Raw genomic sequence first — 17,323 nt, 5'->3', positions numbered from 1 at the left:
ATTCTGCCCTCCCCCCGAAATCCATTGAGGTATCGCCTCTATGCAGTGTATGGTTATATATTCTAAGTTCAAATATATTTTACTTTTTTAAGATTCAGAGTAAGACAAAAATATTAGCCTTCTTTATTTTAATGTGTGACGAGAGTGTTTGAGGGTGTTAGATGAAGTAGTAGATAATACAGAGATTGAACAGTAGGCCTTCCTTTCAGGGTACACAATCCTAGGACTCCTCATAGCGGAGCTCCTGTTTCCTGCCGTCTTATGCCTGTAACCTTTGGTTTTACTCTACTGCTTTAACGTTTTCACAGTCTTTTTTATTTGCTTAGATAAGTTTAATGAGACACTTAACAGATTATAAAACATTCTAAGAAAGACCGAGGTGAATATATTGTCCTAACAGATTTTTGTCCAGATAGTCTCTGCATGTCTTTTGTGATTCGATATTAGGGAAAAAAAGAAAAACTAAAACATACTGTTTGGCGGTTTCTTTGCAGCATTTCGTATGGAAAATCTGAAATGCAGAGGGAAGGCAGTAACTAAGGAGATGAGTGAAGCCATGAAGGTAAAAGCTGCATGCTAAAAAATTACAAAAGGAACAAAATGCATGGCCATGTGTTTGCTTTCACCAATATGTGTATTAGCCCACTGAAACAGAAATTCTCATAGTCCTTAAATAGATCTTTAATGAATTTCTTAAATGACAGTCGTATTTGTTATTTGTGCCAGGTATTTATTACATTTGGCTTCATTAATGGTTGGCTGTATTTTTGGGTTCTGAGTATTAGCAGCGTGTCAAACAACTTTCAATAATCACAATAGCTGACATTTATTGAGCACTTAGTATGGTCAGGCATCTTCTAACGTCTTTGCATATCTCGTTTAATCCTTGGAGTAACCCTAGGAGACACACACTGCTATTTTGCCACTCTACAGATGAGGAGACAGGCACAGAGGCTAAGCTGGTTGCACAAATAAGTAGCTGAGCCAGGATTTGAACCCTGGCAGTCTGGCTTCAGAACCTGTATGCATAACCACTATACTATGCTGCATATCCAACTTCAGTCTTAGTATTACTCTAATAAACTTGTATATGTTCTTGAAACTTATTTTACCCTAAGCAGGAAAACATTGACATTTCTAGTATACGGAAATTATTTTTAAACCCCTTCAGAACCTCCCCTGTTCTGATGGTCATTCTTCAGTGGTTTGTATTGATGCTGTGATTTTCTGGTGGTCATACTTCTCTCATAGAATATTCTTTATCAGGGATTGCCAAATGGGTAGGCAAGGCCAAATCCAGCCCACTGACTGTTTCTGTAAATAAAGCCTTATTGGAACACAGCCGTGTCCATTCACTGACTGTCCACAGCTGCTTTTGAACTGCAGTGTCAGAGTTGAGCCGCTGTGACAGATGTGTGGGCTGCAAAGTCAAAAAGATTTACTTCCTGGCCTGTTGCAGGAAAAGTGTGCTGACCCCTGCTCTCAGTGGTCAAGGTTCTAAAAGACTCGTTACCCTAGAATTGACATACAGAAGCTTGTTTAGACTTTAAACCCTTAACTCTGAATTCCCATTACCTCCTGCTGTGCTCACGGTTTAGTGTACTACCAGGCAGTATAGGAACAAAATGTCTCTTAGTCTTAGTTTTCAGTTAAAATTCCCCAGCTAAAAATGGCATCTTCAAGGTAAAGCTGAATATCCATGACCCCAAAAATTTGGTCTTAGAAAAAGCCTTGTCCCAGAGGACTGTGTATGTGTTTCTGTTGTCTGTATGGTTGCCCCTGAGATTAACTCTGAGTATTACCGCTTTTTTTAGTCTTTACCTGCATTGATTGAACAAGCAGACGGATTTTCCCAAGTTTTAAAGATGCAGCCAGTTATTCAGCTCCAGAGGGTCCACCAAGAAGTCTTTTCCGGTTGTGATAGGAAACCAGATGTTACACCCACGAGTTTTATAACACAAATAGAAACCACACCGACAGAGACTGCTGGCAGGAAAACCACTGACATGGTACTGAAAAGAAAGAGAACTAAAGACTGCCCCCAGAGAAGATGGTATCCATTGCGGCCCAAGAGAATTAACCTTGATACATAGACTCTTTTGTTTATCTTGGGAGCTGAAAGTAGATGTTATCAGACAGATTACAGCCTCAACAGGACTTGATTGAAAACAACAGATAACTCTTGAGTGATTGGTGTGTACAGTTCTCCTTGCTCTGTGTGGGGATGGGATGTAACCGGTCCAGCTACAGCAGGGGAAAAGCATACTTTTTTAGTCTTGGTACAGAAGCCATCCTTGGGGGTTAAGGATGCAGACTCTTACTGTCCTTAAATGCCACCAACTCTTGGCTGCCTTGCAGCTTTTACGGAATTTCATGAGTGATGTATTCTGTTGGTTTCCCTGATATGCATCTTTATAAAAAAAAAAAAAAAAGAGCTTCCTAAGAGTTGTCTTTATTTCAAGTGCTGAAAAGTAACCATCACTTCTGTACAACAGCAGATGCAGATTTGGGGTTTTTTTTTTTTCTTTTTAGATGCAATTTCACTTATCAAATTAATGTGCAAATAACAAGAGCAGCTTTGATTTTTGTTACTCCAAGTTCAGCTAATTTGAATTTGTGGGGTTAACTTTAGGATTTTCTGGTTTTGTTTTACCTTTAAAACTTAAGAATACTAGTATTTGTGCACTTATTACTCTTACAAATAAAATCGATATGTAGCCAGTGTTTCCTGCCTACACATTTGTTTTCCAAAGACCTTTTAACTTTTAAATATAATTTGACTTAGGACTAATAGTGTCTTCTCAGGGCTTGTCATTACTGCTTTATAGAGAATTCCAGTTCTGAAGTGTGTATCACAATTACACTGGCACGTTGTAGTTGTGGAATAAATACATGCAATCCTATTGAACTAGTCTGCGTTTAAAGATGTTCATATATCAAGTATATAATCACTGGTAGAAATCTGAGAAAGCTGTATCACCTATATTTCTAGCATTCAACTCTAGTTTATCACAGCTCTTATTGTGTCTTGTACTTACATTATACAACGTAGGGAGGACCCTCTAACTTGTCAACTCTTCCCCCTTTTGATGACTGTGACACTGTCATCCCTTCAAAGGCATTTCCTAATCACGAGGCTGGAAACTCTGTACTTGTCTTGCTGACTGTGTCTTGCTAATCATAAATGTTCTCACTGGACAGAAGGTCTGTCTCAGTGAGGAAAACTATAAAGCTACTTCACTGCACTCTGTTTCTATGTTACATGGAAGATCTGTATATTTGTACATAGCTGTGTGTTTTTTATTAAAGTAACGTACAAAGACATCTTGATACTGTGTATTTTTAAGAGTTGCCTTAGGTGTTCGCAGCCCAGCTTTAGGTGGATGGCAGGTCAGTACCTGCATTTCAGAACTACTAAAAGTTCACTTCCAGACTGTTTTGAGGTCGCGGATACTGCTGTTTGAGTACATGCTAACTTTTTCATAGCACTTAAGATCCCGTAGGCTCTGTTCCGCCTCAGAAGCCCCCAGATGAGTTCTTTTATTAGACTTGATGAGATAATGATACCGTTACTATGTAAGGAAACACCCCCACGATTAAGCAGTGCATACTGAGATACACAGCTCAATGGCATAATGTCTAGGATTTGCTCAGAAATATGTTAGCAAAGAAGAAGGAAAAGGAATAGGCTTATAAGCAGAAATGGTAAAAATCTTGATGATGTTAAATCTGGGTGGTGGATATATTCTTTCTATTTTTGTGTCTGTTTGAAAAATTTTAGAATTAAAAAAGTTTGTTGTTTTATTTGAAAGACCCAGACAGCTGAGACTTGAAACCCCTGTGAGAGCCCAGAGTTCCACTCCACAGTTAGAGCGTGGTTTAAATAGAAATACCACTGACTGGGAGAGGCAGTCTCTTGGCATTGTTAACTGAGACGGACGTGACTGATAGCAGTGATGATACTGGGCAAGTGTGCACTTTAAAGAGGAGAACTCGTACTTCAGCATAGGCCAAGATCTAGCTAGCTAAAAGAATGGAAAGTAAAAAAGTCTGTTATGGAACTTTGGAAAGGTTGAAGGAACAAATAGGAAATAAGATTTTGACCTCCCTGTGGTTAAAGAAAGAAGGCTACGTTGCTTGGTGTCATGGATTGAATTGTGTCCCCCAAAAATATGTGTCAACTTGGTTAGGCCATGATTCCCAGTATTGTGTGGTTGTCCTCCGTTTTGTGATTGTAATTTTACGTTAAAGAGGATTAGGGTGGGATTGTACCACCCTTAAAAAAAAAAAAATTTTTACTAAGGTCAAATCCCAGATTCAATGTAAAGGGTGTGGCCTGCACCATCTTCTATCTTACAAGAGAGAAAAAGGGAGGGGGTGGGGGGACGGACCTCATAACACTAAGAAGCACCGGGAGCAGCGCATCATTTGGGCCTGGGGTTCCTGTGCAGACTGACCACAAGGACCTTCCTCCAGGGCCGGCAGAGAGAGCCTTCCCCTGGAGCTGACGCCCTGAATTCAGACTTCTAGCCTAGTAGACTGAGAAAATGAATTTCTCTTCGTTAAAGCATCCACTGGTGGTATTTCTGTTATAGCAGTACTAGATGAGTAGCGACTAAGGCACCCCCCCAAAAAAACCCACTGCCGTCGAGTCGATTCCGACTCATAGCAACCCTATAGGACAGAGTAGAACTGCCCCATAGAGTTTCCAAGGAGCACCTGTTGGATTTGAACCGCTGACCTCTGTGGTTAGCAGCCGTAGCACTTAACCAGTACACCACCAGGGTTTCCACAGGGTCTTAAAAAAAAAACAAAAACTCAAAGAGGTCAAATCCAGTCCCAGGGAAGAGAGAACGCAGTCAAAACAGCTAGTTTCTGATCAGTGAAGGAATACGCATTTTCTAAACTTGAGCTACTAGAGACCTGCCTTCATAATTTTTACCATGTCTGAGTACCATCTGGACTTTTCTTTTTTCTTAATTTTTTGTGTTATTTCCATCCTTCCCTTTGTCTTCCACATTGGATTTGTTCTAAAAATACAGAAATGTAAAACATAAAATATGCCTTGAAACTCCCTCTGCAACAGTAACCATTCTTGCTATTTTGGTATATTTTTCCTGAGCAGATCACTATGATTATCAATGTGTAATTATAAAATATAGATTTATGTTAAATTTGTAGTTATATAGAGATACATGCATTCAAATAGACATGTATACATACAAACATTTATATAAATACTACTGGATGTGTATGAACAAACTTCCATGTGAATACGTAGAGGATTCAGAGTTTTGTTTTTTTACTCCACTTTTACCCCTTTTCCCAGCCGTGGTAACTGCTAATCTACTTCTGTCTCTGCGTTTGCCTACTCTAGATATTTCCTGTAAATCAGGTCATACAACATCTATCCTTTCATGTCTGGCTTATTTCACCGAGCATGTTTTCAGGGGTCAGCCATGTGGCATTTATCAGAGCTTCTTTCTCTTCAGGGCTAATATCCCATTGTATTTGTGGACCATACTGTTTCTCCATCATCGCATTTGGGTTATTTCCACTTTGGGGCTATTATGAAAAATGCTGCTATGAATATTCACATGCAGGTTTTTGGACATATGTTTTCAATTCTTGAGTATATAGCTAGGAGTGGAATTGCTGGTCATATGGGAATTCTGTGTTTCAATTTTTGAGGATTTACCAAACTTTTCCACAGCAGCTGCACCATTTTACATTCCCATTACCAGTGGATGAGGACTCCAGTTTCTACGGATCCTTGCCAACACTTGTCACTGCCTCTCTCTGTTATACAGCCATCCAAGTGGGCGTAAAGTGGTATTTCATTGTGGCTTCGATTTGCATTTTCCTGGTAGCTAATTATGTCAGATATCTTTTCATGTGCTTATTAGACGTTTGTGTATCTTCTTTGTAGAAATACCTTTTCAGATCCTTTGCCCGTGTTTTAACTGAGTTATTAGTGTTTTTGTTGAATTATAAGAGTTTTTTATCGATTCTGGATACTAGAACCTTGCCAGACATACGATTTGCAACTGTTTTCTCCCATTATATGGGTTGTCTCTTCACTTTCTTGATAGTGTCCTTTAAAGCACAAAATTTTTATTTTGATGAAGTCCAATTTATTTTTTCTTTGGCTGCTTGTACTTTAGGTGTCATATCTAAGAAATCATTGCTTAACTCAAGGCCATGAAAATTTACACCTATACTTTCTTCTAAGGGAGCCCTGGTGGTTCAGTGCTGAAGAGCTACAGTGAGCTATGGCTGTTAAACAAAAGGTCGGCAGTTCGAATCCACCAGGTGCTCCTCGGAAACCCTATTGGGCAGCTCTACTCTGTCCTATAAGGTTGCTATGAGTCAGAAGCAACTCGACGGCAACACGTGGGTTTTTCTTCTAAGAGTTTTATAGTTTTTGTTCTTATATTTAGGTCTTTGAGCCATTGAGTTAATTTTTATTGTACTCTAAATGAAGGTTTAGGGAACAAACTAGCTTCTCATCAAACAGTACACATTATTTTATGACATTGGTTAGCAACCCTACAACATGTCAACATTCTCCCTTCTTGACCTTGGGTTCCCTATTACCAGCTTTCCTGTCCCTTCCTGCCTTCTAGTCCTTGCCCCTGGGCTGGCATGCCCCATTATAGGCTTGTTTTGTTTTATGGGCTTATCTAATCTTTGGCTGAAGGGTGAACCTTGGGAGTGACTTCATTACTAAGCTAAAAGGGTGTCTGGGGGCCATACTCTCGGGGTTTCTCCAGTCTCTGTCAGCCCAGTAAGTCTGGTCTTTCTTTGTGAGTTAGAATTTTGTTGTACATTTTTCTCCAGCTCAGTCTGGGACCCTCTATTGTGATCCCTGTCAGAGCAGTCAGTGGTGGTAGCTGGGTTCCATCTAGCTGTGTTGGACTCAGTCTGGTGGAGGCCGTGGTTGTTGTGGTCCACTAGTCTTTTGGACTAATCTTTTCCTTACATGTTTAGTTTTCTTTATTCTTCCTTGCTCCTGAAGGGGTGAGGCCAGTGAAGTATCTTAGATGGCCGTTCACAGGCTTTTAAGATCCCAGTTGCTACTCACCAAAGTAGAATATAGAACATTATCTTTATAAACTATGTTATGCCAATTCAGCTAGATGTTCCCGAGACCATGGTCCCCACAGCCCTCAGCCCAGCAATTCGGTCCCTCAGGGAGTTTGGATGTGCCTATGGAGCTTCCATGACCTTGCCTTGTACAGGTTGTGCAGGCTTCCCTAGTATTGTATACTGTCTTACCCTCCATTGAGTTAATTTTTGTATGTGTTGTGAGGTAGGGGTCCAGATTCATTCTTTTTTATGTGGATGTCCAGTTGTCCCAGCACCATTTGTTGAAAAAACTTTTTTTTTTTTTTTTATTCAATGTCCTGGCGCCCTATTTGAAAGTCAATTGGCTATAAATATGCGGGTTCATGTCTGGACTCTCAGTTGTATTCCATTCATCTAGATGTCCTTATTTCTGTGCCGCACTGTCTTGAGTGCTGTATATTTTTAGTAAGTTTTGAGATCAGAAAGTGTGAGTCCTCTGATTTTGTTCTTCTTAACTTTTAAAAACCAAAAGTTGTTTATTTTTTTTTTTTCTAAAAAAAAAAAAAAAAAGTCAGAATTGAATGACGGCAACGGGTTTTGGTTTACTATAAGTAGAACTAGTATCACTCTCCATAAATTAATAGTAACAATAAAATTAAATTCAATTAAAACAAAGCAATGTTAATTAAGTTTTTGGTAGATACTGTTGCCTGCAAAGGTTCCTGTGTCTAAGGTCTGCTCTTTGCTAAACAGTTCAGCAATGGTAAAGAGGCTTAAAGATTATAGTACCCGAGACTTTTTCTCAAATGTAATTAGAAGGATTAAAAGAATGAAAATGTTCTCACTATGAGAGTTGGTGTTATTAAATGTCATGTCCTGCCTCATTGAAAATCTTTCCTCACGCTCACATTGGTACACATCCAAAGCCTTGGGAAACAATGGGTAAACTTGGTGAATGTTATTTCAGTCTGTGTTGTTGCTGTTGTTCGGTGCTGCCGAGTCGGTTCCGACTCATAGTGACCCTGTGTACAAAAGAACGAAACACTGCCAGGTCCTGTGTCATCCTCACAATCGTTATGCTTGAGCCCATTGTTGCAGCCACTGTGCCAATCCATCTCCTTGAGGGTCTTCCTCTTTTTCACTGACCCTCTGTTGTCTATGTTGAAATCTATGGAGGATTTGAATTCAGGTCTGAATAAAATTGGTTGTTATTTATTTAGTCTGTTAATTCTCATCCACATTTTCTAATACCTCTGATTGTGACTGCTATATCATTTTAAGTGAGAAAAGTTTCCATTCTACTAAAACAAATAGATTTGGTTTTAGTAGAGTATAAAACAGTTCAAGTATCCTAAAATTGATTGAACTTTGCAAAATTCTATTTGGTCAAAGCCCATGAAAGCATAGCATGAACCTTCTTTGACATGGAGGACCTGTTAAAATTAAACCTTCAACCGCGGAGGTCATGGTCCCCAGACCTTCTGTTAGCCCAAGGCAAGAACCATTCCCAAAGCCAACTCTATAGACAGGGATTAGACTGGACTGTGGGATAGAAAATGATACTGGTGAAGGGTGAGCTCCTTGGATCAAGTAGACACATGAGACTATGTGGGCAGCTCCTGTCTGGAGGGGAGATGAGAAGGCAGAGGGGGACAGAAGCTGGCTGAATGGACACAATACAGAGTGGAGGGATGTGTGCTGTCTCATTAGAAGGAGAGCAACTAGGAGTATATAGCAAGGTGTGTGTAAGTTTTTGTATGAGAGACTGACTTGGTTTGTAAATTTTCACTTAAAGCACAATAAAAATTAAAAAACAAAACAAAATTAAACCTTCAAGTTTTGCTGAATGGTCCGTCATGAAGCAACCACAGTCATGAGGGTTTTTTTTTTTTAATTTACATACTTAGTAAAAGCCAACAGTATTTCAAGGCCAACTATTGTCAAAAAGCCCTTTATCCTCTTTTTACTAATAACCGGTTTGATCTGATAGAATAACGGCATTTGTATTTAAAGAATTTACTAGTCGTGCTTTTCATTTAGAGATGTAAAGCAATTTGTCGCTACTGAAGTCAATGAGTATTTAGGGTTAAGTGCTTGGCTGCTAACCAAAAGGTTGGTGTTTGAACTCACCATCAACTCCACAGGAGAAAAGACCTGATGATCTGATCCTATAAAGATTACAGCCTTGGAAACCTTGTGGGGCAGTTCTGCTCTGTCCCGTAGGGTCACCCTGAGTCAGAATGGACTCGACAGCACGCATGTCCGTAGCTCAGCTTGACGACTATTTTCACGGTAGGCTTATGACGTAGCAGGGTAAACAGTGTATCTGAGAACCAAATGGCGACTTCCATGGCCAAGTACATCAAATGTGGTCTGCCCAATAGAAACCAAATTGGGAACAAATTAGGGCTAATTAAAAACTCCACAGAGGACCATTGAAAATTCGTTAACAAGTAGTTACTGGTGCTGTGCCTCTGCTTTTAAATTTGGGGATGTGAAAGCAAGCTATGTGAATAGGGTCTGCTACGCAGGTCATCTTTGGGGGGACTCCCGCTACAAAAACCAAACTTAAGTGGAGGCTAGATTTCCTTCCTGTTGACACAATTTCTTATTAACTGTTCTTGCTTAAGAGGTTATTTCCAAAGTAATTCCTACTCATAGCAAGGCTTTCTTTAAGCAATTAAATAATACTCCAAAAGTTCCCTAGTCCCTTATGAGCCTTTCTTTCTTAAGCTGAAAATTTTAAATGAAATGTTGTGATGTATAAGAGGGTTTACTGGGTATTTCTTATGTTCAACGGAAAACCACACATAGTTTGATAAAGTCTGTTTCTCTGCCTGGGAAGGTCAAGATCAGGAAGTAGTTGTAAACTACACACAGATCCAAGTATGCTTTGTTGGTGCTATGCTTGGAGCCACGCAGCATCTAGGTTTTCTCTGTGTCTTTGATCTGTGTGCTTCTGATGATGATTGTATGAATTGGGGCTTCTTCATAACAGTTCTTACTCAGAGTTTATAAAATCTGTGAGTGACTAGAAGTTTGGTTGATAACCCTGGTAAGGAAATAGAAGTGCCTGGGTTTTAGACTTAAAACAGGAAACTAAAGAAGGAACAGGTAAAGGAGTGTGAGGATAAGCCTGTTTTCATTTCCCTAAGAACAGCACATATGAGCAAGAAGGACTTTGGAATAGACATTTGAAAGAACATATAACATTAAGAATATAGACACGAAGTGTGAGGTCTTAGTTAAGCCTAGAATCTGCACTTCTAGAATGCACTTGAGTAAAACATTTCCTCCCTGGAGCCAGAGAGATGAGCCTAGTGACTTAAAATACTTATTGCTTCTATAATGTAATTTATGACTGGATGCTAAGACATTATGACTGCTCCATGAGTATTCACTGGTTGATATTGTGCCTTAGAAAAAGCCCTGTAGCAGTTTTTTTTTTCCCCCGTGTCTGTTCTTAATAATATTTTATTGTGTTTTGGTGAAATTTACACAGCAAGTTAGGTTCCCCTTTGACAATTTCCACACAAGTTGTTCAGTGACATTAGTTAGATTTTTCACATTGTGTCAACATTCTCATTAATTGTGTCCTGGTTGTTCCATTCCCAGTCCTTTCGTTTCCCTGCCCCCTTATCTTCTCATTTTGCTTTGGATTAAATGGTGATCTTTTGGACTCATACAGGTGTTTTTTTAGTAGGGCACCGATTTTCTGGTAATGTCGTTTATTTTGTGTGCTGTTCTGCTTTTCTATTAAAAGGTGACCTCAGGGAGCCCAAAGCTCTTCAGATGTCTTTTATGGCTCAGCTCTCCTCTGCCTTCTGTTTTCTGCACTTTGGTGTTTATCTGTCCTGATAAGCTGTCAGCATCCTGAGTTCAGGAAACGCCTCTTCCTCAATTTTGTGGTATTCCCGTCATTGAGTACAGTGCCTGATACTTGATTAAATAATGATTAGTAGTTTCTTGGGATTAATTATTAATCGACTAGCAGAAAGCATTCTAAGGCCCAGAATATTCCATAGACTTTCTGAATTGAGACATTAATTATGCTGCAGGAATGAGAAGCCACGTAAACTGTGTAGCAACAACAAACGGGTGTTTGAAACCTGAGACTAGTGATTCTACAGCCAGTCCCCAGACCAGCAGCATCAACATCACTTCGGAAAGTTTTAGAAATGCAAATTCTTGGGCCCCACCCCGAACCAAAAAAAAGTGTTGCCATCAAGTCAATTCTGATTCAAAGCAACCCTGTAGGACAGAGTAGAACTGCTCTACAGGGTTTCCAAGGAGCGGCTGGTGGGTTAGAACGGCCAGTGTTTCTGGTTAGCAGCCAAGCTCTTAAACACTGTGCCATCAGGGCTCCTGGGCCCCACCCTGGACCTACTGTATCAGAAATTCTGAGGTTAAAACCAAAAAACCAAACCCAATGCCTTCGAGTCGATTCCAACTCATAGCAACCCTATAAGACAGAGTAGAACTGCCCCATAGAGTTTCCAAGGAGCACCTGGTGGATTCGAACTGCCGACGTTTTGGTTAGCAGCCATAGCACTTAATCACTACGCCACCAGAGTTTCCCTTCTGCGTTTAGCACCCAGCAAAAACTCGTAACAAGCCCTCCAGGTGATTCTGATGCACACTGAGGTCGGAGAGTCAATGTTTAGACCTCCCTTGTAAAGACACAGTGCTCCTTGCTGCTTCGGTCCTCACTCCCCGAAGCTGGCTTGAATGGTTCTGAAGGACAGCAGAGGACAAGAGCAGCAGCCCTAGAGACTTCCTGAAGTTGGACTGGTTTAGCAGGCTTCCTGGAGCCCACAGAGGTGGGGGATGACTGGGAATGGATGGCTTTCGTAAACTCATCAGCTTTAAAGTGAGCTGAGGCAAGTCTTACCATTGGTACTGCGTGTTTTCAGGAAGACAACTGGCAGAAAGACTCATCTCTTTACAGCAGTTGTGACTGCCAAAGAACTCTGGGGATCGTCACCCGAGCCCAATATTGAAACCACAAACACATCTTTTGACCTTTGTGGTACCAGTGAGTGGTGATGCAGCTGTTATCTGGTTTGGCCTGGAGAGACGAACTGCAAAAACATTTGGCTTTCCAAGATTAGCTCTGCTGAAGCAGCTATGCCAACTGTGATGAGGACAGTCCCCAGAACATTACTCCACAGCTTCCTCTTCAGGTTTGGCAGGGACAGAAAGTAAAAAGGCTCGCGATGAGAGGAGGAGAGGGGTTTCCACCTACGCTAGCCTCCAGTCTCTCGTCAACAAAGGATTTCCTAGGGTTTATAAAAGCTTTTCTTCATTCATTAGATGGGTGGAGATTTCCAGGAGAAGGGGAAGGATTATGAAAATCAAACACACGCGCAGTTGGAATTCAAGATGGATTTCCTCGCAGAGGCTGCTGGAAGGAAGACGGCGTTCCTCGCAGAGGCTGCTGGAAGGAAGACGGGGCTCCTCGCAGAGGCTGCTGGAAGGAAGACGGGGCTCCTCGCAGAGGCTGCTGGAACGAAGACGGCGTTCCTCGCAGAGGCTGCTGGAACGAAGACGGGGCTCCTCGCAGAGGCTGCTGGAACGAAGACGGCGTTCCTCGCAGAGGCTGCTGGAACGAAGACGGCGTTCCTCGCAGAGGCTGCTGGAACGAAGACGGGGCTCCTCGCAGAGGCTGCTGGAACGAAGACGGGGCTCCTCGCAGAGGCTGCTGGAACGAAGACGGCTTTCCTCGCAGAGGATGCTGGAACCAAGATGGAGTCTGTCGCGAGGGCTGCTGGGTGTCGACCAGGACTTAGTCAGGGATGTTGCGCATGCGCGATGTCTTTGGACCCTGGCTCGAGTCTGGCAAGGCGTCTTTGTTGGTGATTATCTCGTGTGGAAGGTCATTCATAGGTTACCTTGATTTTTACTGCACATGCTCTGCACCTGGTGGGGGACTTGAAGAACAACTCAGGAGGATTATCCGTAATTTTTAGCTGGTCAAGCATGTAAAACCCAACCCCACCCAGTGCCCGAGTGGATTCCGACTCTTAGCGACCCTATCTCTCTTGTCAGCTTCTCTCCCTGCAGGCACTTAGGCTTGATTTTCCTCTGCTCAGCTACTTCATTAACCTTTCCTCCATGCATTTTCTTCCTTCAAATGTTACGCTTTGGGCAACACACTTCCTCGTTAATCAAAAGAGGACCGTGTGTTTCTCTGTCTTGTTCCCGTTACTCTGGAGTCTATTTCTCTTCTCAGTACTGTTAGAGTTTGTTTTATGTAGGAGATTCAGTATTCTTGTTTTCCCCTAAACCAAGAACTGTGTTATTGAGACAGGTAAGAGATCAGGCTGGCTATAATTAAAAGGTCTTTGACTCAGTATTCTTGGAATTTAAAAATAAGTGCAGACCACCATATAAATGTTACTGCTGGCACTTGAGGACTGCTTGTGACTAACAAACTAGGTGCTTAGACAAGATAAGGGGCCATATTTCCTATCCCTACATGCTTGACTCATAGCAGAGTTCTTTGGACAGCTAAGGAACAGAGAACACCACAAAAGGCCAAGATGAGGTGGAGGAGTCTGAAAAATGAGAGCACCGTGTCCCCATCCCCTTGGCCCACTGTCAGTGACTGCCTCTGCCAAAAGAGGTTATTTCCTGGAGAGACTGAAACAGAGGGGCCCTGGAGGGTAAGGGTAAACTCAGAGCTGAAAACAGGGCAGCAAAGTGAAATTCTGCACTCCAACGGTGAGGCTCCTGGTTCCAGAATGCTGGCCGCCTGGCTCACACACCTTGGCGGGCCCTTTCTGTGGAAAAACTGAGCAAATCTAGAGAAACCATCCACAGACGGTGAAATTTGGGAATCCCTAATCACATATCCGGAAACCTTGGTGGCATAGTGGTTAAGTGCTACGGCTGCTAACCAAAGGGTCGGCAGTTCAAATCTGCCAGGTGCTCCTTGGAAACTCTGTAGGGCAGTTCTCAGTCCTATAGGGTCGCTATGAGTCGGAATCGACTTGACGGCACTGGGTTTGGTTTTTAACCACATATGCAAGAAGTCCTGGTGGCACAATGGTCAAGAGCTCGGCTGCCAACTGAAAGGCCAGAGGTCTGAACTCACCAGCCACTACACCGGAGAAAAAGACCTGCAATCTGCTTCTGTGAGGAAGCCCCATAACCCCCGTTGCCGTCGAGTCAATTCCAACTCATAGTGACCCCACAGGACAGGATAGAACTGCCCCAGAGAGTTTCCAAGGAGTGTCTGGTAGATTCAAACTGCCGACCCTCTGTAGCACTTAGCCACTAGCTACCAGAGTTTCCGTGTAAAGATTACAGCCTAGAAAACCCTGTGGGGCAGTTCTACTCTGTCCTGTAGGGTTGCTATGAGTCGGAATCAACTCAGTGGCGATGGATTTTGTTTTTTATTTTTACTCACTAGAGTAATAGTTTGTGGTGGAGATCTAATCCTTTTGTGTCATTCCAGATGGCTAACCACCTATCCAAACACCATTTATTGAAATAATATCTCTTTTTCTTCACTGATTTGAGAAGCCACGTTTCATCTAATAAAATTGCACATGTGGTTGCATCTTCTTCTATGCTGTTCTACTCAAGCCCCCCTGCCATACCGCTTTAATTTTGATAGCTTTATGGTATATTTCATTTTCTGTTAAGACTGTTCCTTCCCCACTTATTTTTCCGGAACGTTCCTGGCTACTTTTGCTTGTTTACTTTTCCACATGAACTTTAGCACCTGCTTGCATAAGATGTCAAAAATTGTCATTTTTTTTTTTGGTTGTGTTAATTTTATAGATTATTTTAGGGAAGATGGACGGGTTGATTCTTATCTAAAAACTTGGTAAGGGCTAGTTTTTTTTTTTTTTAATGCCCTATTGCTACCAGCAGTCAAGAAATCACTGGGCAAATCTGCTGTAAAAGACCTCTTTGAAATGTTGAAAAGCAAAGATGTCACCTTGAGAACTAAGGTGCACCTGACCCAAGCCATGGTGTTTTCAATTGCCTCATATGCATACAAAAGCCAGACAGTGAACAAGGAAGACTGAAGAATTGATGCCTTTGAATTATGGTGTTGGCAAAGAATATTGAATATACTATGGAGTGCCAAAAGAATGAACAAATCTGTCTTGGAAGAAGTACAGCCAGAATGCTCCTTAGAAGCAGGGATGGTGAGAAGTATTTTGGACATGTTATCAGGAGGGATTGGTCCCTAGAGAAGGACATCATGCTTGGTAAAGTAGAGGGTCAACGAAAAAGAAGAAGACCCCCAACAAGATGAATTGACACAGTGGCTGCAACAATGGGCTCAAGCAAAACAACCATTGTGAGGATGGCACAGGACTGGGCAGTGTTTTGTTCTCTTGTACACAGGATTGCTATGAGTCAGAATGGACTCAATGGCACCTAACAACAACATTTGCTACCATGACTCTGCTTGAGTTTTAAATTTGTAAGCATTTGGTCTATCAAAGTACTGGCAGTTCCCAGGTTACGAATGTCTGACTTAACGGACAATTCGTACATAAGAATGGACTGTCATAAAGCCTATTATGTTAAAAATTTGAGTTAAATACATACAACGGTTCATAATAACAAATGCATGTGCTACTTTGTGGTGCTCATGAAAACACTGCATGGGTTGGAAGTGTTAAGTGTTTTAAATGCTTAAAAAGTTAAAATATATACTACATACTAAGTGCTCACTCATCTATGCCAAGAGATTTGGAAGATAGCTACCTAGCCAACTAACTGGAAGAGATCCGTATTTATGCCTATTCCCAAGAAAGGTGATCCAACTGAATGCATAAATTATTGAATAATATCATTAATATCACATGCAAGCAAAATTTGGCTGAAGATCATTCAAAAGTGGCTGCAGCAATATATTGACAGGAAACTGCCAGAAGTGCAGGCCAGATTCAGAAGAGGGCGTAGAACCACAGATATTGCTGCTCATGTCAGATGGATCCTGGCTGAAAGCAGAGAATATCAGAGGGATGTTTACCTGTGTTTTATTGACTATGCAAAGGCATTCGACTGTGTGGATCATAACAAACTATGGATAACATTGAGAAGAATGGGAATTCCAGAATGCTTAATTGTGCTCATGAGGAACCTTTACATAGATCAAGAGGCAGTTGTTCGTACAGAACAAGGGGCTACTGATTGGTTTAAAGTCAGAAAAGGTGTGCATCCGGGTTGTATTCTCACCATACCTATTCAATCTATATGCTGAGCAAATAATCTGAGAAGCTGGACTATATGAAGAAGAATGGGGCATCGGGACTGGAGGAAGACTCATTAACAACCTGCATTATGCAGATGACGTGACCTTGCTTGCTGAAAGTGAAGAGGATTTGAAGTACTTACTAATGAAGATCAAAGACCGCAGCCTTCAGTTTGGATTGGATCTCAACATAAAACAAAAATCCTCACAACTGGACCAATGAGCAACATCATGATAAATGGAGAAAAGATTGAAGTTATCAAGGATTTCATTTTACTTGGATCCACAATCAACAGCCATGGAAGCAGCAGTCAAGAAATCAAAAGACACATTGCGGGGGGCCAAGATGGCTGACTAGGTAGAAGCTACCTCAGATCCGTCTTGCAACAAAGACTCGGAAAAACAAGTGAATCGATCACATACATGACAGTCTACGAACCCTGACCATCAAACACAGATCTAAAGAGTTGACCTGAGTGACAGAGACTGAGAACGAACAACCACGGGGAAGCAGCGACTGTTTTCGGAGCCTGGAGCCAGCGTCCCAGTCGGGAAACCTTGGCGCTGGGCTTTGGGCTGGGCGCAGGGGAGCTGAGCACGGTGTCCTGAGATGGTGCAAACACCGGCTGCAGCCCTGGCCCCCAGAAATGACCTTGGGGGAAGCCCAGTCAGTGCACGCAGGCAGTGCAGTGACACGGCTGACAGGAGGAGAAGTCACCGGGAGGCAGCGACTGGTTTTGGAGCCTGGAGTGCAGCGTCCCAGCCGGGGAACCTTGGTGCTGGGCTTTGGACTGGGAGAGGAGGAACTGACCATGACTTCTGAGACAGCGAAAGCACGGGACGTGGGCCTGACCCTCGGGGGCAATCTCGACCCAGCCAGCCGCACACAGTCAACACGCCCCTCAGGAATCTCAAATAAAACAGTCGTCCCAAACAAGATAAGTAACTTTGTCTATATTCTGGGGTGCTACTCTCTCCTATTTATCTGAAACCTCCCCTCCCCTTCCCAGGCGGCTTCATTAACATTGGAATTTC

General features: G+C 42.1%; 1 protein-coding gene across 3 annotated transcripts in view; it reads left to right on the top strand.

Moving 5' to 3' along the window:
- Positions 1–17,323, top strand: part of NSL1 (NSL1 component of MIS12 kinetochore complex) — an 87,312-nt gene that overhangs the window by 31,683 nt on the left and 38,306 nt on the right. The window contains exons 5-6 of one of the 3 annotated variants that reach the window (XM_049868374.1): positions 495–562; positions 1,815–2,737. The exons of 1 other annotated variant lie outside the window; for it this stretch is intronic. In XM_049868374.1, the coding sequence (XP_049724331.1) occupies positions 495–562; positions 1,815–2,093 (347 nt within the window). In that variant the 3' untranslated portion in view covers positions 2,094–2,737. Of the gene's footprint in view, positions 1–494; positions 563–1,814; positions 2,738–17,323 lie in introns of those variants that run through there. One more of the 3 variants, XM_049868375.1, reaches the window with a different exon arrangement.

This window comes from Elephas maximus, chromosome 24 (genome assembly GCF_024166365.1).
Source record: "Elephas maximus indicus isolate mEleMax1 chromosome 24, mEleMax1 primary haplotype, whole genome shotgun sequence".
NCBI lineage: Eukaryota > Metazoa > Chordata > Mammalia > Proboscidea > Elephantidae > Elephas > Elephas maximus.
This window is presented reverse-complemented; position numbering and strand designations above follow the sequence as displayed.